The sequence below is a fragment of the Triplophysa rosa genome, linkage group LG12 (genome assembly GCF_024868665.1).
Source record: "Triplophysa rosa linkage group LG12, Trosa_1v2, whole genome shotgun sequence".
NCBI classification, from domain to species: Eukaryota; Metazoa; Chordata; class Actinopteri; order Cypriniformes; family Nemacheilidae; genus Triplophysa; species Triplophysa rosa.
This window is the reverse complement of record NC_079901.1, coordinates 2,172,209-2,189,321: the sequence shown is the minus strand read 5'-3', so window position 1 is coordinate 2,189,321 and position 17,113 is coordinate 2,172,209. Positions and strand designations below refer to the sequence as shown.

Sequence of the window (17,113 nt, the reverse complement as noted above, 5' to 3'; positions counted from 1 at the left end):
ACCTAACCCAAGCCAACATCAAAGTTTGTTTTTCTTTTCTAGATACAATTTTTAAAGGTCCAGGTTCCATGGTGTGATATGTAGATAAAAATAGCTAATTTTAAGGTAATAAAAACATAATGCTTCATTATGTAAGGTCTTCATACACCTCTGACGACATAGTTATTTATATTATATTTCATTTCTGTCAATAGATCCTCCAAAAAAATGACATACTGGACCTTTAATTGTTCATTTAACTAACACCATAGCTGTCTAAAATCCTTCTGTTCGACTGATTGGGGTTTTCAGTAGTCAGCTCTTTCTAAATAATTGCTGTTTACAGAAAAAAGTACCTTGTCTAGAATATTTGAAAAATAAAAGATCTTACCTCGTACTTGTCTGGCAAAATCATTTCTCAGATCAGTCGTTTCTTCATCATGTTTCTGTTGGAAGAGCAATAGATGTAAATCAGAAGTACTGATATTACTATTATTGTACTGTATAGTAAAGTGAATTCCAAATATTTGCATACCAGTTGAAGGCTTTTGAGCACATTTTCACTGGACAGCTCCTGCTCCTTCAGTTCCACTTTTAAACTGTGCAGATCCTTGTGCAGTTGTGTCTCGAGGTCAGCATGCTCCTTCTGCAACAGTTTAGTGCTGACAACACCTTCAGCTTTCAGCTCTGACAGGCTGTTCTGCTGTTCATAGAGGAGGTGCTTCACTTTCTGCTTATATACCTAAATAACAACAACACACGTCACAAACATATCACACACCATTAGGTTCAGACAGCGAGTCCTAAACTCATGTTCTTGAAGGGAAATTAAACAGCTGACATCACGAGACCTTAATTTCTACTTGGTGACGCTCTTCAGCCTCCTCCATCTCACGATCTCTGTTCCTCAGCTCACACTTCTTCTCTTCCAAATGTCTTTTGGTGATTTCCCAAAATGTGTGGATTTTGTCTCTCTCCAGTTGAAAATAGTTGCGCTCCTCTCGTTCTCTGTCGAGCTCCTCTCGCAGACGGACAATGTGCTCCTCCAACTAAATATTTTATGATGTTAACGATGGAGAGATGAAATGAAGAAAACAAGGAATGATGCCGGTTAGCACAGGTCAACTGTGTTTGATTGTAAATGATAGTGTATACAATTAAAATTTTCAGAGTAGGGAATAGCGGGGCACAACCTGAAACATTTTGGCTCTGGGTCAAAAAAACTTGAGTTGAAATCATATTTTTATAAATGTAGACCCTCGCTCGACCCCGTGTTACTATGCAAAAGGTCCATGTTAAATTTAAACTGATGTTAGGTTGTGCCACGCTCACCCCTACATTTTATAACATTTTTCTTATCCACCTTTTCCACAGTGCGCGAAAGTACCCATTATGCCTTGCTTGTGCACGTAAGGATGATGCTTAAAGATCGGGCAACATGCTATTTCATGCATTTGACTTTTTTACACTGTTAAAGAGTACATAACTAGGGATTTTTAAGGTCCTACTTTGGTTTATGGAGTGTCCAACAACAAGTTTATGTACATAGAAGGTGTAAAAACACTATTATTTCATAATAATAGGCAGTTATTCTTACCTTACTTCTTGACTGACTCTCAAATGATGCGTTCCGTGATTCATCTGTCTAATCCCCTCCTTTCTGCTAGCCTAGTCTGACGTGATTGGTCAGATGGTCTAGTCTGCTTTGATTCGTCTACCCCGAATGAGGCTCACGAGCTACAGTGTTTCGGGGAGAAGAGTTTTTGCGGGCAGTCCTAGCAAAATGTAGGTGGGGACTATATGTAGTGACGTAAATCCGCCGCGGTTCGCGAATTGGACTAGAGACGACTCGTTTGCGTGATTCAGAGTCGACTCCCTTTTTCCAAAGCCAATAACTTTGTTATTCATTAACCTTCGGATTTAAAACTTGGCAGACTGCTTACTTTCAAACACGCCAATATTACACACTGCATGAAATGTGATTTTCATGATCTCATGTTATGTACTCTTAAAACATGCTTGCTTCTCATGCGTAACATGGTCAACTTTAAAAAACGAGTTGGATGTATATCATATAGAGGTGGGCGGAATGGCCAAAAATCTATTTCATGAGTAATTTTATTTCACGGTAGCGATATATTTCATGAAACAATCGTCTTAGTTATGGATGTAACCTCAGTTCCCTGATGGAGGGAACGAGACGTTGTGTCGAGCCGACAGATGGGGTTCGTCCTTGAGAACCAATCGCTTCCGACTACTTAGAAAAGGCCAATGAAATTGGCGAATGAAATTTGCATGCCGGACTCCCCCCCGGATATCCGGGTATAAAAGGGAGACGGCGTGCCTCATTCATCCACCTTAGCTCTGAGAAGCCTGAGACCTCTCACGACTCCTGCAGTGGGCAGCACGTGTTGTGGCAAGAAGGACACAACGTCTCGTTCCCTCCATCAGGGAACCGAGGTTACATCCGAAACTAAGACGTTCCCTTTCTGTCGGTCTCTCGACGTTGTGTCGAGCCGACAGATGGGGTTCCTATGGAAAACGCCACAATACCGTGCCCTGTCACAATCTCTAGCGAAGCGACGGTGACTGGCCTGGGCGTGTCAGCCGTGAGCGCTACCGCGAAATTGTAACCTACCAGTGGGTAGGTAGGGGGTCCCAGAGCTTTTTAGAAAGGTGGAAAGGCCCCTGCCTTCGGCCTCACAGGTACTCTCAACTCAACTCAACTTTATTTATATAGCGCTTTTACAATTTTCATTGTTACAAAGCAGCTGTACATGAGACATATTGACTATAAGCAAAATAATTAAAGTTGTAAATGCAAAAACAAGAAAAGGTTGAAAACACAGAAGACAGACATACCCACATACAAAACACTCCACACACACAATATGCACACGTACTAACACACATAGACATAGAGACACACACACACACACGGATGCGCACGCACACACACAAAACACACACACACGTACGTACACAGACAAGTACGCACACACACACACACACACACGCTCAGTGAGAGCACACATTTAGGATAAAGGAGAGAGAAGCACAGGTCAAATATAACAGACTATAAATTCCTATATGCAATATTAATTAAGTAAAACTTTAAAATTCTAAAGCAGCCCCCCCGGCCAGGCAGATAGTGCAAAAACAGTATGCAAACGGTGGCGAGGAACCCAAAACTCTAATCGAGAAAAAAAACCTCAGGAGAACCCAGGCCCAACCAGGGGATTCCAGTTCCCCTCTGGCAAAAGCTGCTGCCTCTGCACAAGCTCCAGAGAGCTTGCACAACAAGGCTAAATAAAATAAATAAACTTAATAATAAAATAAATTATAGTTTAAGATTATCATTAATAATCTAATAGCATTTGAAATTTTGTGGTGAAGACATGTCAAGAGACCGCGTCCTTCTTTATCCAGCTCTATCATCTCAGCTCTTGTCAGGTCCCCACTTCCCATTCTCCGCTCTACCATCAGGTCAGGCCATGAACTGCATCCTGCTCGCTGTGGTAACCTTGGAACAATGAGACAAGACTGGCTGAGAGTAGAGTACTGTTCTGTACTCTTTGATGCAACAAGTACATCAGTTGTGTTTTTGGTTCCGGTTGATCTAACTAATGCAGCCTAAACCCTCTGAAGATTTATATTATGGAAGAGTAGTGTATGCAAGATTAAAAAGATGCGTCTTTAGTCTAGATTTAAACTGACAGAGTGTGTCTGCCTCCCGGACAGTGCAGGGAAGACTATTCCAAAGTTTAGGCGCTAGATAGGAAAAGGATCTACCACCTGCACTTGATTTTGAAATTCTAGGTATTACCAACTGACAGGACGCCTGAGAGCGTAATGCACGTGAAGGACTGTAATACAAAAGGAGTTCATTCAAGTACTGAGGAGCTAAACCATGTAGGGCTTTATAGGTAATAAGCAAGATTTTAAAGTTAACGCAATGCTTTATAGGTAACCAGTGCAAGGTTGACAGAACCGGGCTAATATGTTCATACTTTTTTGTACGTGTAAGAACTCGAGCTTCCGCGTTTTGGACCAATTGGAGTTTTTGTAATAAGCCTGCAGGGCAACCACCTAACAGTGCATTACAGTAGTCTAGTCTTGATGTCATGAATGCATGAATTAACTTCTCTGCATCTGACATTGACAGCATATGACATAGTTTAGGTACCGTAAAGCCACTGGGTAAGCGCTACTTCCTCAAGCGGGGGATGCGCTACAGAGACCACTTCCTACCATAGGGAGGAGTTTAGTGGAGATACCAACATGGTCTCACCGTTAGGGGAGAGCTCATGGGAAGAATGTGCGGACTGAAAGAGTTAACTGTGAGGTGGAGGTCCACCTAGGGAAGGTCATGGGTTACCAAGGTGGGAACCAACATGAGGATACATCAGACAGAACCGCCCTGCTGGGGGGTTACAACGTCTGGCAGCACTAGGTCCGGTTAGAGCTATGTTGTGAATAACTCAGGTGGTACCCGGCCTAAGGGGCAGGGCTGATCTGCCCAGCCCGCCCGCAGGAGGTGCTTGCTTAGTGATGGATGGAGTGCCTGTTCTTCACCCAGTGGGGAAAGAAGGGAGGCTGAATTAGTACGCTGACCCACTTGAGAAAGGGTGAAAGTACCATCATAGGTGTACACCCTACCGGTTGCCGGTCCTACATGTTGCCATGCAGGACGCGGGCTGACACCAGTTCTATGCGGAGGTTGTAGAACCTCGCGAAGGTGTTGGGTGTAGCCCAACAGGCAGCTCTGCATATGTCTGTGAGAGAGGCGCCGCGTGCCAGTGCCCACGAGGAGGCTATACCCCGGGTGGAGTGAGATCTCGCTGCGAGTGGGCACGGGCGGTTTTGGGACTGGTAGGCCGTCGTGACATCGTCCACAATCCAGTGCGCCAACCTCTGCTTGGAGACAGTTCTCCCCTTCTGCTGACCTCTGAAACAGACAAAGAGCTGATCCGAGCTCCTGAAGCTCTGCGTGCGGTCTAAGTAGAGGCGCAGTGCACGTACTGGACACAACACGGATTGGGTTGGGTCTTGCTCCCCGGTGAGGAGCGCCGGGCCGAGGTCTCAGGATAACGTGAGAATCCCTGGGTCCGAATTCCAGGCAGTCAGGGGACACAGAGAATGCTTGCAGGTCCCCTACCCTCTTGATAGAGGCGAGCCCCATCAGGAGAACCGTCTTCATCATGAGATGAGAAAGAGTGGCATCTCCTAGGGGCTCGAAGGGGGGCCTGATGAGGCCCGCCAGGGCCACATCAAGGTCCCAAGAGGGTATGGAGCGCGGACGAGGCAGATTCCGCCTTCTCGCGCCCCTTAGGAACCTGATGACCAGGTCGTGCTGTCCTAGAAACTTTCCAGCAACTGAGTTGTGGCAATGGCGGCTACATACACTTTCAGTGTGGATGGGGAGAGGTTAGTCTCGAGTCTCTCTTGTAGAAAGGACAGCACGGTCCTGATCGCACAACTCCGTGGGTCTTCTCTTCGAGAAGAGCACCAGGACGAGAAGAGGCGCCACTTGTAGGCGTATAGTCGTCTAGTGGCTGGTGCCCTTGCCTGAGATATGGTCTCTACCACCGCCGGGGGTAGGCCACTCAGGATCTCCTCGTCCCGTCCAGGGGCCAGACATGGAGGTTCCAGAGGTCTGGCCTGGGATGCCATAACGTGCCCTTCCCCAGGGAAATCAGGTCCTTCGTCAGGGGAATCGGCCAGGGAGGAGCTGTCGTCAAGAGCATTAGCTCCGAGAACCAAGTCCGGTTGGGCCAGTGTGGCGCAACGAGTAACACTTGATGCTCCTGTTCCCTGACCTTGCACAGAGTCTGTGCAATGAGGCTCACTGGGGGGAAGGTGTACTTCCGCTTGTCATCCGTGCCGAGGGGAGCTTCGGAGAAGGAGTACCAAAGCGGGCAATGGGTGGTTTCCAGGGAGGCGAACAGTTCTACCTGAGCCTGCCCGAACTGCATTCAAATGAGCTGGACTGCTCGGGGGTGGAGTCGCCACTCTCTGCGAGGCGTCGACTGATGAGAGAGCGCATCGGCTGTCTGGTTCAGGTCGCCTGGGATATACGTGGCACGCAGGGAGCGGGTCACCTGCTGACTCCACAGGAGGAGGTGTCGGGCGAGTCGTGTTAACTGCCGTGAGCGCACGCCACCCTGGCGGTTGATATACGCTACTGCAGTAGTGCTGTCCAACCGGACCAGCACGTGCTTGCCCTGCACGAGAGGCTGCTGCCTCTTCAGTGCGAGTAGCACGGTACCTTGGCCCGTAGTACGGGAGCATCCTGACTTCTGACTGAGGTTGAGAGGATGCCCCGAAACTTGGGTGGGTTTCTGGCGAATTGGATCGCATAGCCGGGACGGATCGTTTCCCGCAGCCACCATGACGGTATGGGAAGCTCGAGCCAAGCTCCCAGGGACTGCGACAGGAGGACTATGGGTACAATCTGCTTCATCGACCCCCTGGGGAGGAGACTAGCTCTGCTGGTTTGCCTGCCTGGCGATGCAGCTCCACGCACCGTCGATTTGAGAGTGCTGAGGGCTGCAATGTACATTCGATGTTGCGCCTCGCCAAGAAGCAATGTCGAGTTGCCGAACACTATCAGACAGAGGGTGAGAGCGGCTGTGAGAAACACCCAGGGAGATTGGAAAGTCTTTTTGTGAGGAAGTGGGAGCTAGGCCCCCGGCTAGGCCTCCAACATCAGCCTAGCTGATGTTGGGACGGGGCAGGAACCATCCCGGATCGACCGACCAGCAATGACATGGCTGGGGTCGGGCCCGATGGTGTCAACCTCCCTGGGGTCTTCCCGTCAGGGTCGCTTTTTCCTCGAAGGTTGCTGACGGGGTGGTGGTCTCCTCTGTTGGAGGAGGCTGCTGGGGAGCAGATGCTTCACGGGATCTCGAAGGCCTGTGGGCGGCCGAGTCACGGCAGGGCAGGATGTGGCTGATCGCCTCCGTCTGCTTCTTTACTGCCGAGAACTGCTGAGCGAAGTCCTCGACAGTGTCACCAAACAGCCCACCCTGCGCAATGGGCGCGTCGAGAAAGCAGACTTTCTCGGCGTCGCTCATCTGCTCAAGGTTAAGCCAGAGATTCTCCTGGACCACAAGAGTGGACCTCGCTTGACCCAGGGCCCGCGCGGTCACCTTGGTCGCCCGTAGGGAGAGGTTATGGTGGTTTTTCTATTACAGTATTAAGTTTTTCTATTATTGATTGAGTTTTTATATGAAACAATGCATTTAAACTAGATAAAGGTATCACACACTTCTCTAACACAGAAAAGGCTATGAGTCTCATAACAAAAAGACCATGATCTCATGGGTCAACGGTTACAGGCTAGGTTGAACATCAAACAGCACCATAAGACATCATTCGCACGCATACACTTTGAGAAAACACACAGCACGCATTCTTGGAGACATTAGTTGTAAACGAAAACACGAGATCCATTTTAAAGTACATTAAGCTAGGGGTAGTAAATGTCAATATGACATACATTCGCATAATAAAAATGGATGTATGTGTCTTTCATATAGTAGCAATTGACAAAATGACATACATCTACATTTTAAAGATGGATGTATGTGTATATCTTTTTTAATCCTTTAAAAGGTTTCGCCACAGTTAAAAGTTGATGTAATAAGCTTGATATTTAACTGTGAAATGTCAAAAGAGGATGGACTAACAAAAATAAGTGATGTCATGTAAAACCTGATTGGTAGAAGGTGATGTCAGGTAAATATGATTGGTTTAAACTGTGATAACGACTTGAAAACAGTGTATAAAAGATGGATTCAGAAGTGTAATTGTTAGGCATCTACAGATGAACTCTGTATGTCTCACTTTGCTTGATCGAACAGATAAAGATTGAAACCTCTTGAAACCTGGCTCTCTGGTCTTCGTGAATTCTTTCAACATTGGCTGATCAACTTCTTGCCACGACAAGGTCGGTGGCGCTGCAGAGTTCCTGCGTTAACCCTGGGTCGGTCTTACCCTCGTGGATCTCTTTCAACGCCTTGGCCTGGTGGACCTGCAGGATGGCCATGGCGTGGAGAGAGGAGGCAGCTTGTCCCGCAGCAGTGTAGGCCTTCGACACCAGTGATGCCGAAGTCCTACACGCTTTGGACGGGAGTTTTGGTCGACCTCTCCAGGTTGACGCCGCCTGCGGGCACAGGTGCACCGCGACTGCACGTTCCACCTGGGGCACGTCGATGTAGCCTATAGCTGCCCCACCATCGAGGGAAGAAAGAGAGACGGAACTGGTTTGACGCGTACGAGCGTCAAACCCAAAAAGGGGCGTTCCACATTTTCGTCAGTTCCTCATGCACCTCCGGGAAGAACGGAACCGGGGTTGGGCGCGGCTTGGAGTCCAGCCGTGAGCACTGGGGGAGAGGCACCAGAGTGCACTCTAACCCAATGCTCACGGCGGCCCAGGAAAGCATGGCCGACATCTCGAAATCTGCTTCTTCCTGAGCTCGACCCCCCGTGGGGGGGAGCTGCAAGGAATCGTCGGGATCGGATGCTCTCCGATGCTGCGATAGGCATCTCATCTTCTTCATGCACCGTTTACGAATGCGTGAATGAGGATGCAGACGGTATGGTATCGTCTGCTAGGGAACGGTCAGGCGAGCGAGACGGGGTGCGAGCGGTCCGCGAGCGCTTGGCTGACCGATTTACGCTCGCAGTGGCCCCCATATCACCCTCGCCGCTCGCCTTGGCGGACAGTATGGCCTTAGCCATTCTCGTCACAGCCCGGGAAGCATGCGAGGTGGTGGCTGGTTCTCGAGAGAAGACAGCCACCCGTGACCGCAACATCTGAATGACCATCCGCCCGCAGTGCGGGCAAGACGAGTCAACAAAGGCTGCCTCGGCGTGCTGGAGACCCAAACACTTGAGGCAGACATCGTGACCGTCCCCCTCCTCGATGAGGGTACCGCACACACGAGAACAGTGGGACATGCCACGCTGGAGAAATTTGCTCTTTTAGATCTCTCAAACACCTCTGGAACCGCCGAGACGCCCAGGGGAAGTCGCCGCAGGAAGGGACAGTCCGCTGCACCACATCGTAGAACCGGCAGTCTGTGTTGCTAAGTAGTAGCGAAGGTCTGCAATTCATGAGCGAAGGCTCTGAAGAACAAAAAGGTGAATGAATGAGGCACGCCGTCTCCCTTTTATACCCGGATATCCGGGGGCGGAGTCGGGCATGCAAATTTCATTCGCCAATTTCATTGGCCTTTTCTAAGTAGTCGGAAGCGATTGGTTCTCAAGGACGAACCCCATCTGTCGGCTCGACACAATATTCAGAGACCGACAGAAAGGGAACTCCCATTATAATTCTATATGTTATACCTCTTTTTTTTAGATTGATTTAACTAATTTATTTATTACAGTTCATTTAAATGCTCACCATAGTTAAAATGTAGGCAAGTTATGAAAATGTACTAAAGATATCAAATTAAGTTCTGATAATCAGATGTATTATTTATTCATATTTATCTTCTGGCTATATCATATGTATACAGTAGGAAGATAGACAACATATATAGCAGTAAAGTATGAATATGCACAAACAATGAGAGTACAGTATATGACTGGTAACTGGTGTTCATGGGGTCTGTACTGTAGGTCTTTATCGCTCTTCACTCTCTATTAGATGAGCAATTTTAGTGTGTTGAGACTCTCTGTCTTTAGGTTTGTTTATTCTCGGGCTTGTTTTTGCACTGCGAGTCTCTGGTGACTCCTCACGCATCTCCCAAAACTGGAGGTAGAGGCGCGTCACATCAAAGCGCTCAAACGCTCGCGAGCATCATCGCGCATTTCAACGCAAGTTTCACCTTGGCTCGCCTGAAGTTAAACTTTATAAAGCTATTAACAGCTTTTCAAAACAACCTGATTTCTGAAATACGTGTTGAGAATGAGCTTTTTTAAATGCTGGCGCAGATCCCTGCACGAGCACTGCGGGTGAGAGAAGTGCCGGACTGGAGCGTATCACTAAACAGACTGAAAGAAGGTCAAAAGAATGTTTGATACGTTCATTTGTTACGGGTGGATTAATTCATTCGTTTTTTTCAGAATGGCGCCTAATTTGCAGAGCGCCGAGTTAACCACGCCATTTTATTCTGCGGTAACGGAATATTCTGTCATTCCTCCCAGCCCTAATGTCATAGTATTTCTGTGCTTGATGCACTCCCCCAGCACTTCAACTTGTTTCAGAAAGTTTCGTAACAGGGATCCTACTCCTTTTATTGGGCAATTCTCCCGGAAAAGCACGGCAAGGCAAAAGAAATAGCCCACCCACGCGCCAACCGACGAACGAAAGGAAGACCCGCTTATGAAGATTGGCTGCGCTACGTCAAGATTGGTTGCGCTGTGGGCCTGCAGCTGCAGCTCGTTACTCTTGCGCTGGATTTGGAGATCATTTGAAACTGATAGATGGTGCAGTCCCAGTGCTGAAAGATGCCAGACATGAACTGCATGCGGTGAGTCAAACTAAGTCATATGGCTGTGTTTTTTTGGCAATCGGTGCGTACGTGCATAATGTCCGTCCCCCCTGCCTGCCTCCAGCAGCTCGTCTTTTTCCGGAAATAATCGTACAGCTGTATCTCTCTTTTATAAATTTGATCAAACTAAATACTCTCCAAAGATACGACGTATGCAATACTACTGTATAGGTACTCAAGATTTATATGAGATTGGCAGAAACTGCGTGTGTTACCCGATCTTTAAGACTTCTGTTTCGCCGCTTGATCTCATTAGTTTTAGCCAATTTAGCTTGAAAGCTCTTAAACTGACGTTCTAATACTTCAGTGTCATTTTAAAGCGCATAATGTCAATGAGTAGGTGTGTGACGAGACACTTATACCACGACACGAGACTGAGTTCAGGAGAACGAGACAAGATTTTTAGACATTTTCAAAGAAATCCTCAATGATGAAATATATAGAGAAAAACACAAAATCCACAAAAATGATGCTTTGTTTTCTTAACAGGTGCAGCTTTTAGCAAAGAGCTGTGATTGTTTTATTTATATTCTTTTTGCATAGTGCTCGAGTTAGCTGAGGTGGTGATCATATCACACTGTCAATCCTCCTTCCTCTACTGACTGAACCCTCATAGCCTTCAGAGAAACAGTTAAAACTACATAAACACATCATGTTTTATGCTAACATTGCACATATGTAAGAGTCAGATGATCCGTTTTTTGAAGAGGTTTGCCTGTGAATGTATTAACGTAATGTGAACTTGCAATTGCTATAATCTACTTGTGGTACAGTCCGCTGCTGTTCAGCAGCACGCTGCGCACTCTCAAAGCGCTGCTGTCAGCGTGAACAGACTTAAACACGTGAATGTTGAAACCGTCCGTCTAGCGCGTTAACATTGAGAAATGGTGGGAAAGAAGCACTGCGGGATGGTAAATCACTGTCGAAGAGGCTGGTCATCTCCACGCGAAACTCCCGAAAAGATCGGCAACAAAGATCCTGAGCCTCCCAGACAGCGATACCCCACTGAAGGGCCCGTCCTGTGAGAAGGGTTAAGATGTAGGCAATCCGAGTCTCCTCGGTGGCATACCTGTGTGGTTGGAGAGCGAAAACCAAGGAACACTGTGACTGAAACGCCCGACAGGAGTTGGGATCCCCATCATACAGTGGGGGACTGTTGGAGTGCAGTTCAGGCTCGTGAGTGACTCCGTGACGTGGGGATTGATGGGGGTTCCCCGCCTGGCCAGCGCCTTGAATGAGTTCGGCGAGCTGATGCTGCAAAGTGGCCACCTGTGCCTGCAAGACGTCTACTCCCTGGGTGGTGGCGGACAGACGGGTTGCCTGCTGTCCCAGCAGGACGCCCTGTTGTTGCAGCGCGACCCGCATAGGATCCTGTCCCGCTGGGCCTATACAGTAGTATTGTGTCATGACAGAACCACGGGAGACCCAAGTGTGGGGGGAAAACAGAGTCTTTATTTAACACTGACGAAGACAGGGAGAAATGTAACAAAAACAGGTCGCAAGTGTTTCCCTCCAGAGGAGCCAGAAGTCAGCACGGAGAGTCGAGGATAGGCTGCCGGTGCTGAGAGTAGGGCGGTAGCGCCTGGTGACCTCACTCGACTCGGAGTCCGCGTAGACAGAAAGGGGAAAGGCTGTGCCTGGAGGAGTAGCTGGTGAGTCCTCCCACGAGAAGTCCTCTTGTTGTGCAGGAGAAGTCATACGGAAAACACGAGGGTGGGGCGAATGACGCACGCAGACACAAGCACGAGGCCAGCCGAAAGCTCGGTGACAGCCACGTGCTCGACAAATACAAAACCATCCCCGTGCCAGATGATGTCCCGACCAGACCGTGACAGTATTGCATATGTCATATCTTCGAAGAGTGCTTAGTTTGATCACATTTATAAAAGATAGATACAGCTGTACGATTATTTCCGGAAAAACACGAGCTGCTGGAGGATGGCAGTGGGACGGAACTACAGCACGAGCACACAACAGCATGAGCACACAATTATGCACGTACGCGCCAATTGCCAACAAAACACAGACATATGACTTAGTTTCACTTACCGCGTGCAGTCCATGTACGGCATCTTTTAGCACTGAGACAGCGCCATCTATCAGTTTCAAACGATCTCCAAATCCAGCGTTAAATCCATGATTTATATAACATCATCACTGAAATGCCGTGAACAAACAGACAATCTTGATGGCAAGCGGGTCTCGCTCATCAGTTGCCGCGTGGGCGGGCTCTTTCTTTCGCCTTGCCGTGCTTTTCCGGGAGAGTTGCCCAATAAAAGGAATAGGATCCCTGTTACGAAACAGGGGAGTCATAATTCAGATTTTTTTACCAGACCAGCTATAAATAAACCTGATCACATTGTGTGGGTTCTTTTATATAATAACGCAGTACTGGAGAGAGCTAGATGCTTCAATGTGGCTGGTTCTGCTGTGTCATGTAGCAATACAGCTGCTGCTGTGTTGTTAAATGTGACTTTATTTATAGAGCTACACTGCTAACAGGGTTAAACATATATAAAATACTTTTAAATATGTGTGTTGGGCTAGCTGCATCATCCAATGTGAATATGAATTTCTGAATTCAGCACAACTTTAATATTAAACCATTAATAAACTTAATTTGTTATTATAATAAAGTCGCTTAGCCCTGGATATATGCTTCATGTTTTAATGGTGATGTACAATGCAATAGTATGTAACAATAGAGAATGTGAAGCTTACGTCACCCCCTATGTTGCATGTTGCAGTGGCACCGCCATCTTGGGAGGACCATACTCCACTGCTATTATTGTTTTGATATGTACCGTTACTTGTTTTGTTTGATATACCGTCGCCTTAGAATTATAAGGTTCTATTTGACATTTTGGTCAAAATTTTGTTATTCACAAATTCTTATTCTGTGACAACCTATTTACATTATGCCATGTTTGTTTTTCTAAATGTGTGCATTTTGGGACTTTTTTTAAAGGTGCAGTGAACTAGGACCACAATTTTAACCTGAGCTTTTGTTATATAAGAGGGAATCGTATTCAAGCGAACATCCTATAAGTGTCAGAACTGAAAACGCCTTTGTTACTGAAATAACAATTGTTATTGACACGAGGCTCAGCGAACGGCAGGTACTGGAATGCACCTATAAATAGGTTGAACACCGCATCCACAGAAGAATATCAACGCCTACTTCTCGAGCCCTGCCCACTGGTTCGCGCGAGCATGACAGTACTGAACACAAGCTGCACGGAACCAGATAGAGCAAGTGTAAGCATCATGCCGTTAAAGATCTCAAAATATTTTGCAGTGCCTGGTTGTGGAAGAACACGGTCGCTGCATAACCTTCCTTCGGAATCCGACAGTAGGAATGCGTGGTTGAAGTTCATTTTTAAAGACGTTCCAGCTCATGTGGGGAAGACATTGAGCGTCTGTTCGCTTCATTTCAATGCAGATTCCTTGAACAAGGCAGAGGTCGACGCTGGATTTGCGGAGACTAAAATGAAAAAGCAGTGCTGTGCTGTCAATATTGGATCCGATAGGAATAGCGCAGCAATCTTATGTGAGTAAAACATTTCTACTATTGCTTTGTTAGAGATCGCTTAATATGCCCTTATAGTATTACCTGGGGATAATTGTAATCGGCATCTCTGTGATTTGGCGGGCTCATATATCATTTTTCAAGGTTTTATCCACCGTTTGCGAATAATGGAGGCTGTTTTGAAGTGTTGTGATATTATTTCTGGTGCTGGGTCATATCCATATCTGCCAACACTGTTGTTTTAGCCGGGAGTCTACCGTTTGTTTATTTATCATGAAAACTATAACATTTGAGACCCGCGATCCCGGTGATCTTCTGTCCGGTTCGCGGGTCTTAAATGCTGACATGTACGGTCATATATCACTAAACACCATACAACTATAGGCTATACAAACTATACGCAAAGCCTTGCCATCACACCCGGGAAATAAGTCTGTAAATTTGAGTAAAATCACATTATGTAACGTTACGTGTCTAACCAAATTCACAGAAGGCTCCAACTAAGTCAACTACGCAAGCTGCTATCCAATCATAGCAGTGGGCATTTACTTCCAAGTCTTCTACGCGGCCCGCCCTTAAAAACCGAGCGTTTCTCCAGCAAGCCTCAAAACCAGGGTAGAAAATAGCCTATTACTTATTGATTTTGATGTTTTCGAATGAAAAAACCACGCGAATGCCATAAGTAGACATCAGACAATAGTATAAAACAATAAAAACGGCCAGTTCACTGCACCTTTAAGAAAACAAAAAGGTTCTATCTACAAGATCTAATTATAATTTGGTGCTATAAGGTTCTATCTGCAAGAGCCAATCAGCACTTTGAATGCACAAAAGAGGACCAATCAGGATCAGCTTTCTTTGTCATGTGACCGGACTCCACAGTGACAGGGGAATATCTTGTTGCTAGAAGGGAAACAGCTACTGCCGGAAGTGGTGCTAAATCTCGCCATATAATTACAATAAATTACATTAGCTAACGCCTACACCTACCCAATCCTAAACCTAACCTTACAGTATTAAAAAAATATTAATCAACTGTTTTCAGCGTGACAAACATTATGCAGTATTGAAGTGCGCATGCCCAGTGGAGGTCGCTGTATCCCTTTTAGTCTAATCCGGGAATATGAGGAAACAAAACAATGTTTAAAAGAAACCTCAAGGTTGACTGTTTTATTGATACTCTTGTCAACGAGAGCAGCTAAAACTATAGTATTTTTTGTTTTGTTTTAGGTTTTGTTGAGGAGATTATTTTTTTCATATTTATAGACACGGCACTAGCCAGCAGCGCTAGCTTCCTAATACCTGTGTTTAAATAGACTCTCATAATGCAGTAAATGCCAAATAGTCAACAACATCAAGAGTCTTGATTACAACATCAATTCTTCTCAGCCATACTCATCTTTAAAAAGTAATTTGATCTGTCCCACCTTCTGTGGATAAAACATCAATACAACAATTAGCACAGCCTTTTATGCTTAACTTGAACAAGAAAAAAGCATCCTAAAATATGAAATAAGTGTCATAAAACCATGTAAATGTACCTTTTTTACACATTATTATACACTAATTTCATGTTTTAACAAAAGTATATTGTTTGTGTTGCTTGAAAATGTATTGCTTTAATGAATGTTTTGCAGATAGAGCCTTATAATTCTAAACCGAAAGTGATTTTTCAGAATCAGAAGGTTCTCTCTGTGTTCAAAAAAACCCATTTACAAATTTCAGAAAATGTTGATACTGTACATTTGTAATACATTAAGGGTCTATGCCTTTTAAGATATTTGTTCCTCATATCCCTCATATCACATGAAATGCAAAAACCTTAAAGCTCAATATCTCAAAACTACTCAGACCGATTGAACCTTATAATTGAACCTTATTATAATTGAACCTTATAATTCCAAGGCACGATATGGAGAAATCGATAGTGAAAGAACCAGGGGCTTTTCCTGAACGACTAATGCTATTGCAGTTTTTAAACACAGCAAGACCGACCAAACAAAGTTATATTACCTAATCAAACAAGAAAAACAAATCACTGCATTGAACGCAATAGCAGCGATCCTCCCAAGATGGCGCAACATTCAACATGGCGTGACGTAGCTTAACATTCTCTATACAGTAAATAAAGAAGTGTTGTGATGTTTTTGAGAGGTGCAGAATGCAGTAGTCAGAGCTATGACAGAGCTGTCTTTAAATGTTATTTACATTCCGCTCTTATTGTGTCACGTGGTAACACTTATGTTCGTGAAGTTTTCTGAGCTTTCTGTGGCTGTTGTGACAGCCTTTAACTGCAAAAAATCTTCCATAAACTTAACGATTAACCATTATCAGTAACGTTCTCTAACTAATAACAAATACTAAACGGAAGTGCAGAGCATCCAACAGGAAGTCACTTGCGTTAATGGCGCCCTCCATGAAGAAAAAGGTGGATATACTATAACATTAGATATATAACTTTAAGTGGTGGTGCTGCAGTATTGTCAATTAAATAACACCAGACCTGCTCTTTGGACATCTCCTCTGTCGACACACCATCCACTACTGTAGGGGTTTTTCCCTTTGATGACTTGGTGGATGCTTTTCTTTTTGGTGGCTGCAATATAGAACACATAGTTGTAGTAAATGTAAACATTTGTGGGGGTCATTGTCCGTTAAAACAATAGATTGTTCTTTATAAGTAAAATAGCCTGTCTTCCATTTAAGTCAACATAGCCTATACGGAATAACGCCTGAGCTTAACCCTGAGTTTTTTACTTGTATTTTGTTTGATGCAGAAATACATTAACGTCTTTTAGTTACAGAAAAGTTTAAACAGCAATAAATGAAGCGTGCTCTTGCCGGAACAACAAGTAGAGTCAATCATTGCTGCCAGGAAATGAACAGACATTTTAACAACAACATATTACCACATTATGCAATTTTTCTGACACAGAACTTACTTACCATTGTTCGTGATTATATTTACAGCTTACGTGCAAACATCAGAAGGCTTGTAGCTTCAAATGATGCTACCCCAACAAAAACAGTCTCTTAGCAACGTAACACCTCGCGATAGTTGGGCTGCATTTGCGCGAGGATGTGACAGTATGTGGGGCGT

The 17,113-nt window shown here is 45.5% G+C and overlaps 1 protein-coding gene across 1 annotated transcript; it reads right to left on the bottom strand.

Annotated features, from left to right (window-relative positions):
* Positions 1 to 287: 287 nt before the first annotated feature.
* On the bottom strand, positions 288 to 17,069 carry gas8 (growth arrest-specific 8). Its single transcript, XM_057348617.1, has 5 exons — positions 16,960 to 17,069; positions 16,517 to 16,609; positions 831 to 1,028; positions 515 to 721; positions 288 to 425 (listed from the first exon to the last, which is right to left on the bottom strand). Exons 1-5 carry the CDS (start codon positions 16,960 to 16,962, stop codon positions 288 to 290), a joined length of 639 nt encoding a protein of 212 aa, XP_057204600.1. The 5' UTR covers positions 16,963 to 17,069.
* Positions 17,070 to 17,113: the final 44 nt, after the last annotated feature.